This window comes from Bactrocera oleae, chromosome 6 (assembly GCF_042242935.1).
Source record: "Bactrocera oleae isolate idBacOlea1 chromosome 6, idBacOlea1, whole genome shotgun sequence".
NCBI lineage: Eukaryota > Metazoa > Arthropoda > Insecta > Diptera > Tephritidae > Bactrocera > Bactrocera oleae.
The window spans coordinates 72,588,793-72,603,878 of NC_091540.1; the positions used below are offsets into that span (position 1 = coordinate 72,588,793).

The window sequence follows — 15,086 nt, forward strand, 5'->3', positions numbered from 1 at the left end:
AATTATCGAAAACAATTAACAATATTTATAACATAATCATAGCAGCCGATTAGTTGTTTATGTCTTGCAGCTTTCTTCCAAAAGAGTTTATCAGTTTTTAAAGAAGTGCTATAAAAACATATTTCCTTTATCATATGTGTACAAAAAAAGTTGAATTTTGATTAACACTTAGAGTTTTTAATGTAAGTCTATTTCTAGTTTGAAAGTACCATACTGTTTCAAGGATTTTATACTTCACGATCTTCTATGAAATTTAGATTGTATAGTTTTCGTGTAAATTTTAGTTAGTTACAATTATGTGATATCCGACTAAACACGCGATTAATTACATTAATTAGTGAATTAATAGGTATACACTTATTTAAAAAAAAAAATAATAATAATTGTGTTCGCAATTTCACAACTTAATTGAAATTTTAAAAATTGTACGTATTAAACAACTAATTTTTTCTGCTTGAGGAGTATACTTGCATCTATGTCGACTCTTGTTTGTCGTAAAATACTATTTAAAATATACATACATAAATTACATTACCATTTTATATCTATTATATGTGTATATGTAATTACACTAAAGTTTATAGTTTGTAAAAATAATCGAACTGCTTATAAAATATACATACATTTTTATGTTATTCCACAATATATTTGGCAATTTCTTAACTGTGGCAAATTATTTTGGTTACTAAAATTAGTATATAATTGATTATGTATATGTTTATATATGCAAATTAGTTAACTAATTAATTCGAATTCAGTCGTTTTTTGAGCTTTTGCTTTCCCCTTTTTATGTTTAATTTAAGTGCAATTAATGAACTGAAACAAATACACCATGTTTATACATATTTAATGGAAATCATAGATACAAGTTAATTAATAAAATCGATATTCGCCTTAACAAATTGTATACACACGAAGCATGTGATTTTGGGGGTTCTGTCTAAGAAACACTTACATTTAATGAATTCTTTTAGTTTTACTTCAAATTTTAAATTGATTACTAAACTGAGCAAACATAATGAAAAAATATTATGTAAAAAAAACTAATTCGACTTTGCATTTTCAAAAAACATACATAAGCATATTTAAAAATGTATGTAAGTATGTTTGTATATATTTTTTGATTATCAGATTCTCATATAATATTGTTACGATCGGTGGTGTGAACCTACAAACATTCAAAATGTGCAAGTTCAACCAGTAGAATTGATTGCATACGCAAAATTTAGGCAATCCCTGTAAAAGAATTTTCTCGTCTGGCGCTTTTGAGAGCTTTTCTTTAATACGAAGTATAAGTGTATTCAAATAGGCAGGTATATACTAAAATTTATAGAGTATCTTCTTAGTTTAATGTGGAAACGGTTCAAGCATTCGAGTATGAAGTCAACTACACAATTGCCCAAAGTTTGAAAATTTCTTATTTAAATGAAGAATGAGAAACACTTGTTTAACGCAATTTAAAAATGCTGTTGCCCGTTTTCACATTGAACTAATGAAGATTGTTTAAGTTACGCTACATGATTTTTCGCCTTATGCGTGGAAATATATTGATTGTCTTTTAGATACACGAATTGTACAAATAGATATACATATAATAACGTAATAATTAGGTACTTTGATAAAAAGTAACTATATATATTTATTTTTTAATATGTCTACAATCCATAAAATATAAATGTTATTCTGAAATTTTCATTTTTTTTTTAACTTTGGAAATACAGTTCTCATTCGATAAATGTATATATGTATATTAAGAGTATGTTTTCTTATTTTTATTCTTTGGACATTTCATTTTAGTGCTGTAAAATTGACAGAGTATCTGTATATGAATACGATTTATATATCTAATATTAAATACAGTTTTGTGATACGTTCACCTCACGGTGGCCGCAAAAAATTCCAACAATCTTTATAATTTATTTTCCTTCTATTTGCATCCTCTAACAGCAATAAAATTTCGCTATTTTAACAATGTCAATAAATCCTCTCTCGTTTGTTGTTTCTAACAACTTGAATATTTCATAACATTTTGAACATTTGTATTTGAGCCTGCTTTAGTAATCAATGCTATTTCAAATAATGAAGACTTTCCTGCACCCGAAGAGTTAGACGGGGTGGACCTAAGGTAATTCGTTTTTCATATTATTGATTAACAAATAATAAACCATTAAAATCTGCTAATTGCAGATCTGTTTACAAATTTCTAGGATGTGCATTAATGGGATTGCCTCAGCCAAAGTTGGATGCGAAGAGTGCAGAATTTTTAGCGAACGAATTCGAAGTAATATAAATACGCTTTTATATGTAAATTTCGAAGATCTTTTTTATAAACATACTTAAATAGATGTATTTAATGTTCATGTGTATATTTACATTTAAAACAAGTGTCATTATTTTCAAATATAATAATAGCTTTTCAAATTAGTTGATTTAATTTAACCAATGCGTCATATTTACAGATTTTAGTCGGTGAAGCCAATACGGAAGTCGGTGATAGCGAAACAGGTCGCATAAACCAGAAACTAGAGACTTATGTGGAACTTCCATTCTCCACACAAAACGAAAAAAGTAGCATAGATCCTTTATGCCTCGGCGATAATTTGAATTTTCACCGAAAATAAACACCTAGTTGTAAGCAAAAAATAAATTTTATAGTATTTGTGAGTACTTATGATTTAAGTTGAAACTATGTTTTTCCCTTCTAGTAATAAAATATAATGAAAGTTTAGTTTATTCATTTTCTGGTCACATTTATTACACATTCAAATATTATTCAGTACTTTAAAAGAGTTGACATAAATATATTGGTAATAATTAGTTTCTTTATTCTTTCTTACGAGAATCAACTCCCTCTCCAAACACACTCATTAAAAATATACTTTAGAATTATCGAAAACAATTAACAATATTTATAACATAATCATAGCAGCCGATTAGTTGTTTATGTCTTGCAGCTTTCTTCCAAAAGAGTTTATCAGTTTTTAAAGAAGTGCTATAAAAACATATTTCCTTTATCATATGTGTACAAAAAAAGTTGAATTTTGATTAACACTTAGAGTTTTTAATGTAAGTCTATTTCTAGTTTGAAAGTACCATACTGTTTCAAGGATTTTATACTTCACGATCTTCTATGAAATTTAGATTGTATAGTTTTCGTGTAAATTTTAGTTAGTTACAATTATGTGATATCCGACTAAACACGCGATTAATTACATTAATTAGTGAATTAATAGGTATACACTTATTTAAAAAAAAAAATAATAATAATTGTGTTCGCAATTTCACAACTTAATTGAAATTTTAAAAATTGTACGTATTAAACAACTAATTTTTTCTGCTTGAGGAGTATACTTGCATCTATGTCGACTCTTGTTTGTCGTAAAATACTATTTAAAATATACATACATAAATTACATTACCATTTTATATCTATTATATGTGTATATGTAATTACACTAAAGTTTATAGTTTGTAAAAATAATCGAACTGCTTATAAAATATACATACATTTTTATGTTATTCCACAATATATTTGGCAATTTCTTAACTGTGGCAAATTATTTTGGTTACTAAAATTAGTATATAATTGATTATGTATATGTTTATATATGCAAATTAGTTAACTAATTAATTCGAATTCAGTCGTTTTTTGAGCTTTTGCTTTCCCCTTTTTATGTTTAATTTAAGTGCAATTAATGAACTGAAACAAATACACCATGTTTATACATATTTAATGGAAATCATAGATACAAGTTAATTAATAAAATCGATATTCGCCTTAACAAATTGTATACACACGAAGCATGTGATTTTGGGGGTTCTGTCTAAGAAACACTTACATTTAATGAATTCTTTTAGTTTTACTTCAAATTTTAAATTGATTACTAAACTGAGCAAACATAATGAAAAAATATTATGTAAAAAAAACTAATTCGACTTTGCATTTTCAAAAAACATACATAAGCATATTTAAAAATGTATGTAAGTATGTTTGTATATATTTTTTGATTATCAGATTCTCATATAATATTGTTACGATCGGTGGTGTGAACCTACAAACATTCAAAATGTGCAAGTTCAACCAGTAGAATTGATTGCATACGCAAAATTTAGGCAATCCCTGTAAAAGAATTTTCTCGTCTGGCGCTTTTGAGAGCTTTTCTTTAATACGAAGTATAAGTGTATTCAAATAGGCAGGTATATACTAAAATTTATAGAGTATCTTCTTAGTTTAATGTGGAAACGGTTCAAGCATTCGAGTATGAAGTCAACTACACAATTGCCCAAAGTTTGAAAATTTCTTATTTAAATGAAGAATGAGAAACACTTGTTTAACGCAATTTAAAAATGCTGTTGCCCGTTTTCACATTGAACTAATGAAGATTGTTTAAGTTACGCTACATGATTTTTCGCCTTATGCGTGGAAATATATTGATTGTCTTTTAGATACACGAATTGTACAAATAGATATACATATAATAACGTAATAATTAGGTACTTTGATAAAAAGTAACTATATATATTTATTTTTTAATATGTCTACAATCCATAAAATATAAATGTTATTCTGAAATTTTCATTTTTTTTTTAACTTTGGAAATACAGTTCTCATTCGATAAATGTATATATGTATATTAAGAGTATGTTTTCTTATTTTTATTCTTTGGACATTTCATTTTAGTGCTGTAAAATTGACAGAGTATCTGTATATGAATACGATTTATATATCTAATATTAAATACAGTTTTGTGATACGTTCACCTCACGGTGGCCGCAAAAAATTCCAACAATCTTTATAATTTATTTTCCTTCTATTTGCATCCTCTAACAGCAATAAAATTTCGCTATTTTAACAATGTCAATAAATCCTCTCTCGTTTGTTGTTTCTAACAACTTGAATATTTCATAACATTTTGAACATTTGTATTTGTTCCATTCTTCTTGAAGGTCTCTTACGCATGGTGTGCATTTTTGTTGTTTTCTAATTCTAGTTATGAAGTGAATACAATAATTAAATATTCTCTTTATTATTACATCTGATTTTAAGTACCGTAAACGGCACCTGACACAAACATTCACACATAAAACAATTCATATATTTATCGGGATTTCATTTATAACTAACTACATCCATATTTGGGTAGGGACCTGCCCCTTTCAGAGGATTAACAACCTTCAGCTCAGTAGTAGTAGTTGTGGTGGTTTTGATGATGTTACTTCGTACTCCTGTTCTGTTAATTATTTGTTTTATCTCATAGAAATAATAAGCTGTTAGCATCTAAACAGTTATATTACTGCAGTACTTGTTTTAAGTTGTAAATTCTTGAATATGAATTCTAACAGGTTTATTCTAAAGTCAATGCGTTACAGCTAGCACTCGAAACAATCATAAAGACATTTGTCGGAAGTCTTACCAAAGAATCCTGTCGAAATTCTCTGTTTCTTCCACATAAATTCGGAAGTTAGTGAAACAAAATTGCAGATAACCAGTTGCTAGCACAGCTTGTTAGATAAAGTGTGAAAGTAAACAGGATAGATTTGATAATGTGTTTTTTTATTATATTTGAGACATTTGAGTGACACGAAACACTTTCGACTGAGTTAAACACTACGTATAGCTACTAATACACCTACATACACACACACATATAACTTATATGTGTGCAAAGTATTAATGGAATTTTTTCCGATTCACCTACAACACTTGGCGCTACTAAAACATCGAGATTCCTTTATGTGAACATCAACATCTTAAATACATAAACACCATATAGCTAGTTTTTTTTGTTTTCTAAAGACGCTAAGATATTGAAATTGCTGGAAATGTTGGGTAGTATAAGAATAAACAGGAGTTTTTAAATCCAATCGTATGAATTTCCAGATTTGCGGACTACCGCGAGTATATTCGACTAATAAGTAATGTTTGTTTCTAAAATGATTGCTTTTGCTTTGGGGGGCGGGGGTACGAGGGTTTTACAGCATTCAGGCTGTTTCATATGTTTATTATTGCGTTTGTTTTATTTAAGTGGTTCGTTCGTGTTAGACACTATGCGAACATATTTCGGATGAACCTACAATTGTACATATGTGCATTGAAAAATGATTGAAATAAATATCTGAATATCTGTGTAAAATATAATGTGAGAGTGTTAAACTGATGTGAGTATGAAGAATATTCAAAAGTCCTGGTAAAGTTGCACGGATACTTTAACGAGTTCCCATTGCCCTGATGCTTTGTTTAATAATGAATTCATTCTCAGATATTCATCATTCTCTTCGCAGTTTGTTTGAGGCCCGCGCTGTAACTTGGTGCAGTTGAAAGTCGAGTTTTGCTAAACGAATGCTAGGTGAGTTAAAAATGATTTCGATAGCTGTGACTTGTAAAAAAATTTGCTTAAGTTCGACCGGAGAAAAGCTGGTACTGAAAAAGAGTTAGATTAGCAAACGAAAAAAATGAAATAAGTATGGATGGTATTACGAAGAGCGACTAGCCAGAAGATCGTTGCATTTAGTAGCATGAATTGTGTAACTGTGTAGGATCGTAACGAGGCCATGTTGTTTATTCAATACTAACTTAATTATATATATATCTATAAATTCGTCAGTTTTATAATGAAACTAGCGATTTAATTAGTCTACGGTAATTTATATTATATACCAACTCGTACACCTACATACAGATATAAATAGTAATGAAAAAAATCAAACTTGCAACTGACAACATATCACCAATAAATTCCTTCCTATGTTTTTTAATATTATGAAACGCTTTTCTTCCCGCACTTGTCAAGGTTGAACAAGGAAAACTGTCAAAAAGTAAAAATTCGCTTTGAGCAGGAGAGTAAAGAATTAAGTCTACAAAGCCACTCCAGCTGGAATCGGCCCTCCTGCCAATTGCAATAAATTAAATAATTTAGATATTCAAATTTTGTTTATTTACCTCATCTAAAGTTGCGAATTTGTGTAAAGTATTGGAAAAAACGAATGTTTTCACGTTGACCAAAAGTTAGTAGACTGTTACAAATGTTTTTGAATCGATTTTTGAGCTAGAAAAACAAGCCGCCCACTAGGTCTATTCAAATAAACAATATCATTCGTTTTATGAAAATTTTTTTTCCAATACATAGTCTAAGCACTTCTTTGGTGACTTTTAGTTTGCCGCTGAACGATTTAGAGATTTCTTAGATCAAATTTCACCCGACAGAAAAGCTCTCAGAGATTCAAGAGACCATTTTTTGAAATGATTTCTTGTTCCAAACTTGTTCTCGAAAGGCAGAGCAGAACCCACCAGCTCGGTTTTCGAAAGTTCTGGGATTTGAGAAGGTCAAATACGAGTACTAACACAGTTATTGTTTCTGAAATTAATTAGGTCAAAACATATAGAAAAATGTTTAGGTAGATCTATCAATACATACATGATATGCATACGTACAATCTAAAGTTAATTCTTTTTCACTCTAACATATATAATATTACTACAAAAATAATAATAAAAAAATAAATACAGAGATACATATACTATAGTAGATAACATGTATAAATATTTTATGGGAGGTACGCCACACGTTCGTGAGAGGGTTTTAAAGAAGTTGTATCAGTATCATGCAAAATCGAAGGGGTTGGGGTTGGTGGGGTAACTACAATTATAACTCACTTAAATATAAGAGTAAAAAATTTGTTAAATTTATATTGTTGATTTCTGATTGTACGAATTACTCCTAAATATTGTCTTGAGGTTACATCGCGATCCAGCCAGGTTTCCGCTTCATATGTTTATATAAATTGCAACTAATAAAAGGGTGTGAGCCATAATGGATTCAATGTGATATTGCTAGAGTATGATTAGACATATTTTGAAACCTCCAGAGCTTATATTTCATAAATATAGTACTTACATCTGCGAAAAGTATTGAGTCGATATTTACATATTATGATGTCGACATATCCGTGATTCATACGAAATTTTTTAATTGGTGGTTAAATAAAAATTACCTGGGACCGGAGACCGGAGAATGCAGATTGGAAGTCTCGGTTTGGAAATGTGTGTGAATGTGTTTGGGTTTATGGACGTTTAATTTAGATGAATAATAGATATGCAAATAATGAAGATGAATACGACTTTTGTGTATTTGTATGAGGGAAATTAACCATGTACTCCTATGTACGCACCAACAACCAATACTACCAAGTTAAGGTTAATCCAGATGGCACATACTGCCTGTCCCCTTTCGGCCCAACAGACACATATATTAATAGAGGCATATTTTGCTCTAAAACACCTGTAAAATCGATTATTTCGAGACATTGCTTGCTCAAATGTGTTTCCCGAAATATATATTACATTTCTGTATGTCAGATGTCTTTCAAATCAGGACTTACAATTTTCAGCTTTTTGAGACCAAACTCACAGTGTGCAAATCGTTTTAAATATATATATATATATTTGCCATGTGTGTGAGTATATTATATGTATATACCGGTGCAGGCATTTTACTTGGTTTTTGGAATTATTTGGGGCACAATTATCAAGAACATCGAAATGAATTTATATAACATGAATAAGTTTTGACACATTTAAGGCACTTAAGAGAGTAGTTTGCATGTGTGAGTGCACAAGTGTAGGTGTAGTAGGTGTGGGTCTTAGTAAAAGTGTTTAATATAATTGAACATAAAAAATTATCTTTAAATATAAATGTTACATATATACGATTGGTGCTTTTGAGTTTGTGAATTAATTTTCAATATCAGAAATATACGCGGAAGTTAAATAATGCCTCTTTTTGACTTTTTCAATAGTTGAGCCTACGATCCTCCCAACGGTAAAGAGATACCTAAAAACTTGGGTTCTGCAGCTGTTGTACCATATTATATTTACTCATACATATACACTTAACAAATAATTAATATTCTGCGATACTGAAAAGCATACATTATAGAGCTCTTTGTGGTATGATGGATTAAAGTTTGTTTTTATAATTTTTAATTAATTTACGTAATGGGCTTTCGATAGCTTCGAAAAATTTCGGAAAATGATTCAGACAATCAAAAAGCTATTTCGATTTTTGAAGGGGTCAAAAATATTACTGATGTACAATATCTGTCCAAATATAAGAATAATGAGTCAATAAGTCTGAGCTATCACGTATCGACTACCAAAACTACACTGTGTAACTAAGGAAAGCGTTTTACAAAAGAAGTAAGTATAATTAAACAAGTAAGGAAGGGCTAAGTTCGGATGTAACCGAACATTTTATACTCTCGCAAATTCAAATGGTATACTCGTTTTAGATTTCTTTGTGTATCTGGCCGCCTTGTTCTATGTTGACCGATATTTTCGGTAAGAAGTCAACTATAGGCACTGGGGTCCACATATTCAGTACCCAGGGGCTTAAACAGTTTTGATTCAATTTAGACAATTTTTGGTCACATGGTGGCATACTTTAAACGCATTATTCACGCAAAGTTTTACCCCGATACAATCATTGTTGCTTGATATGCATAGTGGAAAGTGAAAGAATCAGATGGAATTGAAAATGGTGTTATATGGGAAAAAGGCGTGGTTGAAGTCCGATTTCACCCATTTTCGCACAATATCATAGAAATGTGAAAAGAACGTTATGCACCGAATTTGGTTGAAATCGGTTGAGCGGATCCCAAGATATGGGTTTTCACCTAAAAGTGGGCGGTGCCACGCCCACTGACTAATTTTGAACGCGGTTCCTATAAAGTCATCTCATACCATCCTAGAGATAAAATTTAATGTCTCTGGCGTGTTTAGTGCTTGGTTTATCGGGCTTTTAGTATTTTTTTACAGTACCGTTATATGGGGAGTGGGGGGAGTTTCACCTGACTTCCCCCATTTTCGCACTGTAGGTAGAGATGCTAAAAAAATTTGCTTCCAGTGAATTTTGTTATTATAGCTTTGACAGTTTAGGAGATATGCACATTAAAACTATTAGGGGCGGGACCCCCCTGAACTACAGATGCCCCTGCTTAATATGATCCTGTGTACCAAATAACAGTCTTGTATCTTGTTGCGGAGCTTAGTTATGGCAATTTATATTTAATGGCGTTTTGTGGGCGTGACAGTGGTCCGATTACGCCCATCTGCAATACCAACCGTCTCACGGTACCAAGAAACATGTCTACCAAGTTTCATTGAGATATCTCAATTTTTACTCAAGTTAGAGCTTGCACAGATGGACGGGCGGACGGACAGACAGTCACCCGGATATCAACCCGTCTCTTCATTGTGATCATTTATATATATATAACTCTATATCTAACTCGATTAGTTTTAGGTGGTTCAAACAACCGTTAGGTGAACAAATCTATTGTACTCTGTAGCAACAAGTTGCGAGAGTATAAAAAATATGCAGGTACAGTTTTCTTGGTACTCAAAGGGAAGAATCATACAGTTACATTCGCAAAACATCAATAACAACAGCGAGATATAGAAAATACTTACACACCTAAATATATTATAAGTATATTAGTAATAATTATAAAAATTTGTTAACTTCAAAGATTTTCGAATTTGCATAGCATTAACTACATATTTACATGAGTATATTTAACAATATGCACACATATGTACAAATATACTTAAATACATGTACGGGAGAGTAGAAAAACATGTCAAGGTTAAAAAGACACTCAATTACAAATATCGAATCGGGTAATAGTAGTAAATATCGATCGCATTTTCAAAATAGATATGTTTGCCTTTGTTCGAGTAGTTATGCAACTATAATATTATAAATTAATATTTATTTAACTACAAAAAGAACAAAAATCGCTCTAAGAACGAATTGTTACAATTCTACAACTATCTAAGATTTAGGGGGATAGGCGAAGATTCTTTACATTTATGCTCAACGGTAAATGTTATGAAAAATTTCCGAAACTCTTATATCACTTAGGTACTAATCTCTCTAAGTAGACTAACATAGTGTACTTTAAATGTTAAATATGCAGGAATATACATGCATATATCATACAAATAACTATCTTAATTAACGGTTTAATGTTTTTCGTAAATCTACACTAAGTTTAAGCTTTCAATAGTCTAACGATCCAAATGTATTCACCTAGATATGGCTATGGGTATGAAATCATATTTTACGCTGTATATGCATACATACCTAAATATCTAGTATATTTAGGTCGGAAATACATACGTATGTGTGTTCGTGTGCTGTGTTTTGGGCCGTGAGTGTCAGTCAATCATATCCTTAAACATTCCTTTGAAATACTTGCAAATTTGCATTTAACGATTTAATGATATATACATACATACATATGTTTGTCTGATAAAAATTGACTTAGCATTAATTAAATACTTTGTACAATGCAGTTCTCATCAATTCGATAGACTTTCACATACGAACGGAGATAAAAAAACGCGAAAATTTGTTTTCTTCATTGTGCAATGTCAGATGGGCAGAAAGTAAAATGCGCACATAATACATACATATGTATATAACTGGATTCCATAGCAATTAGTGGTACATGCAGCAAAAAACGATATACATATATGTACGAGTATACCATATACAAATATAATATTTATGATTAAAAAAATAAATAAACGTATGTGCGAATGTTGTTAAGGGTAATTAGCGAATGCAAAAACATGTGCGTAACTACGATTTATAGTGTTGTGCAAAAAATGTTTTCCTTTCATTTGGAGAGATACGCAGATACCTACAATTCTCCTTTAAATCTACTCATCCAACACCTCCTATAATAGTTTAATAGTCAGCTTCTTCGACTACCGTTAGTTAGTTGCCGAACTAAGAATTGATATTTATCTGAAAACTGTTATAGGATTAGACACCTACATGTCAGGATTTGACCTCAACTTACAGCTTACGCCTAACGATTAGAGCACAGTGTTTTATGAGGTAGACATATCCAATTTAAAGTACATAGAACAACGGTTTATTCTCAACGAGCGTCATCTCATTTACAAACCACTTATACAAAATCGTTTTTTGTCAACTTTGTCACAAATCAATTTTAATAATTATTATTTGCAAAACCTCTCTAATGAAAAATTGGTAAAAACATTGAAAAACTGTTGAGAATCGTTATTCTTCGTATGGTATATGACAGCTATCAGTAATAGAAATTTTGCGTATCAATAAAAAACGGGAAAAGTCAGTATAAAGTTTTCACAATTGCTTCTTTAAAATTTTATTATCGAGATATACCTCGAGTGACATGCATCACCGAATTTCTTAAAAGTATGAGAGTATGTAAAAGTTTTACCCCATTGTGTGCAAAGCATGCAAAAATAACTTACTTATTAATGAAAAAGTGTGTTTTCTGTGAATTCGTGTGCAACAACAATTGAACATTTATATATAGGTCGACATAGGATTGCGTTTGGGTGTCTGCAAAAAGCTGAAAATCATACAAAATTCAGTACTTGGTGGGGCAAAAGTCAAACGTAGGGCAGGCGCTACTCACTAAACGGAAATACATATGGGTATATATGTATTCACTAACACTAAATTAAACTAAGCCGGCGAAATAATTTCAATTCAATTATATAACTGATATTCTATGTGATAAATGTATATTTGTTCGTTTTTTAATAAATTAAAATTTAATTGAATTTAAAGCAAAATACAGACGTAAGTACCGATTGCAAATACTGAGTGCAGGCTAAAAATATAACAATATTACCTATCAATATTACTATGTACAAAGTGTGAGTGAAAAACTAAGGGAGTATGTTCGTTCTTGGGTGGGTACTTATCGAACGCATTGCGAATATAATTTGTTGTCATTTCGCTTTTTGCTATTTATTTATATACATTTTGTATTGTAATTAAATATGGTATGTACTTGCATATACTTAAAGAACTTCAGCAAATCAAGGGTAAGAGTGTAAACAGTTATGCTATTAATTGTAATTATTTTGATTTCGATATGTTTAAACTTTGAAGTAAATAACATTTAATGTTTGATTTTTGTATAAGTTTTTGTGTACATATATATGCGATAAATACGATACGCATGTACATACATATATACTATGTGTAATTGAATGCATAACATTCGTGACATTGTTACCCTCTGCCCCGTCTAAAATGCTCGCATAAATAGCACAACAACAAGTTATGTATCTAAATCAAATATTATATGGGAAAACGATTATTTCTAGAGTTAATGCTATATAAATTCAAATTATAAAAAATCAAAACGTTCGCCAAAGCAATTTCAACGGTTCTTTGAAAATTCTGAGAGAGAGAGAGAATCCTGCATGTATTCATTTACATTCCGAAACACAAAAACTGCAATTTTGAATTTTAAGATTTTTCGATAATGTACTTGCGTGCCTCCATTTTTAATTGCAATCATTTCCACATTAAGCAACACTTGTTTCAGTGGAGAAGACACGTAAGACACGAACACTTAAATGACATACTAAAAATTTCTCAGACATATACCATACAAAATGTTCTCTCAAGAGTGATCAATAAAGATCCTACTCAAAAAACGCTGCTCACCGTGGATTGAAACCACAAAATTGTTTTATAATTAGAGAAAAAAGTGTTTTCTAACGCTTCTGCGAAACAAGCACATCATGCTGATAAAATTTTGAAATACCGCGAGTTTTGACCCAAATCACTTATCCTGCCCTATGGATATCTTATAGTTACTGTCACAGCCGGGTTTGATTTAAAAATGTATTCATACATAGGTCGTCGAAGGATATATACTACTAGGGGCATAATTGTGAACAGCGACTTCAAAGAAGACAATGATTTGCCCTGACTTAACCAGGAAATGATTGCTTTATATACAAAACGTGGAAAGTGACTTTAAATTTCGCAGAAATCTGAAGGCCATATAGTCCTACAAAAGGTATTTAGCAGGGATGATTTATTTAAATTTAAAGCCAGCTTGAAGCCTCAAATGCACAATGCGATTATGCGATAATCAAATATATGCTTAAGTTTTACAGTAATATTCAATTTATTCCCCACCAAAGGGGCACAGTAGAGCATGTATAAAAGATTTTTCGAATTTTGTTCTAAATTGGCTTAGTTCCGAAAAATTCTATTCACAAAGCCAATCATTCCTCATTGTTTGATGTTTTTGTGACGTTTGTGAGTACTCTTCATGTGCTCCACTAAGTTTTATTCTATATTAAATGTTTGTTTTATTTAATATAAGATTATAATTAGGTACTAGTAAATATGTATGTAATTGTGTAAATTAAAAATCCTTTTTTTTTTTGGTTTGTTAAATGTTTTGTTACAAAGCACAGCTCAAATGATTCAATGCATATTTGCGTTTAAGGCGTTTGCAAATTTTCATATCTTGCCAACGCCATCAGGCTTCACCTCGTCATTACTTCATTAGAATATTTATCGTAACTTTTTGCACTTATTCACTACTGACTGAATGTGATATTGAGTGACGGACACTTTCGGACGTAGGTACGCTGTCCATTAACCACTAAATGTTGCACCGGGCTTGCATTGCCAGATACAGAAGTAGTTATTTGTCTTACCATTCCGCTGCCGAGTTGCTGTAGTAGGCCAGAGCCAGATCCCAAGGGTCCTGATGAGAGCACAGTTGAGGTACGTCTGGATCGAATCGATTGCATACTGGACGATAGTAAAAATGGCACACTGCTCGAGGTGTTCGGCATAGATCCACCCTGTTTGTTGGAGGATAATAAAGGAGATTTCTTTGAAAGGTTATGAAGTCTCTTCAAAGCATACAGACGCTAGTGTCATAAATACTTATATCGTACAAATGTACATAGGTGTTTCTTGTGCGAATCTCGAAGAAAAATGTGCCAGTTGGGGAGTCAATGGAGATTGTCGGTTATATTCAGCGCGACTCTTTTCAACCATTTTCTTTAATACTTTTTTTCTTTCTTTAAATCATATACTCGCACATTTTTCTTCGTTGGAAAGATGTTTGACAAGTTTTTGTTGCAGACAGTTTGCAATTTATATACATAATGTGATGGGTAATGCGTTTATTTGAAGCTGTTGAACAATCATAAAAAATAAAATTACGAACCGTTTAGGCCACAAACCAAACAACCAATTACACAA

General features: G+C 31.0%; 1 protein-coding gene and 1 long non-coding RNA gene across 9 annotated transcripts in view; one reads left to right on the plus strand and one right to left on the minus strand.

The window, feature by feature from the left end:
- Nucleotides 1–2,035: 2,035 nt before the first annotated feature.
- LOC138857857 (uncharacterized) lies at nt 2,036–2,733 on the plus strand. Its single transcript, XR_011397068.1, has 3 exons — nt 2,036–2,125; nt 2,188–2,281; nt 2,460–2,733. It is a non-coding gene; the product is annotated as an uncharacterized lncRNA (long non-coding RNA).
- The window catches only part of bma (SCY1-like protein bma), a 39,316-nt gene continuing 26,935 nt past the window's right edge, over nt 2,706–15,086 (minus strand). For 3 of the 8 annotated variants that reach the window (XM_070111812.1, XM_070111811.1, XM_070111810.1), the window contains one exon: nt 12,101–14,680. In XM_070111812.1, coding sequence (XP_069967913.1) covers nt 14,411–14,680 — 270 coding nt within the window. In that variant the 3' untranslated portion in view covers nt 12,101–14,410. Of the gene's footprint in view, nt 6,422–12,100; nt 14,711–15,086 lie in introns of those variants that run through there. The other 5 variants (XM_036364070.2, XM_036364069.2, XM_070111813.1 and 2 more) reach the window with 3 other exon arrangements.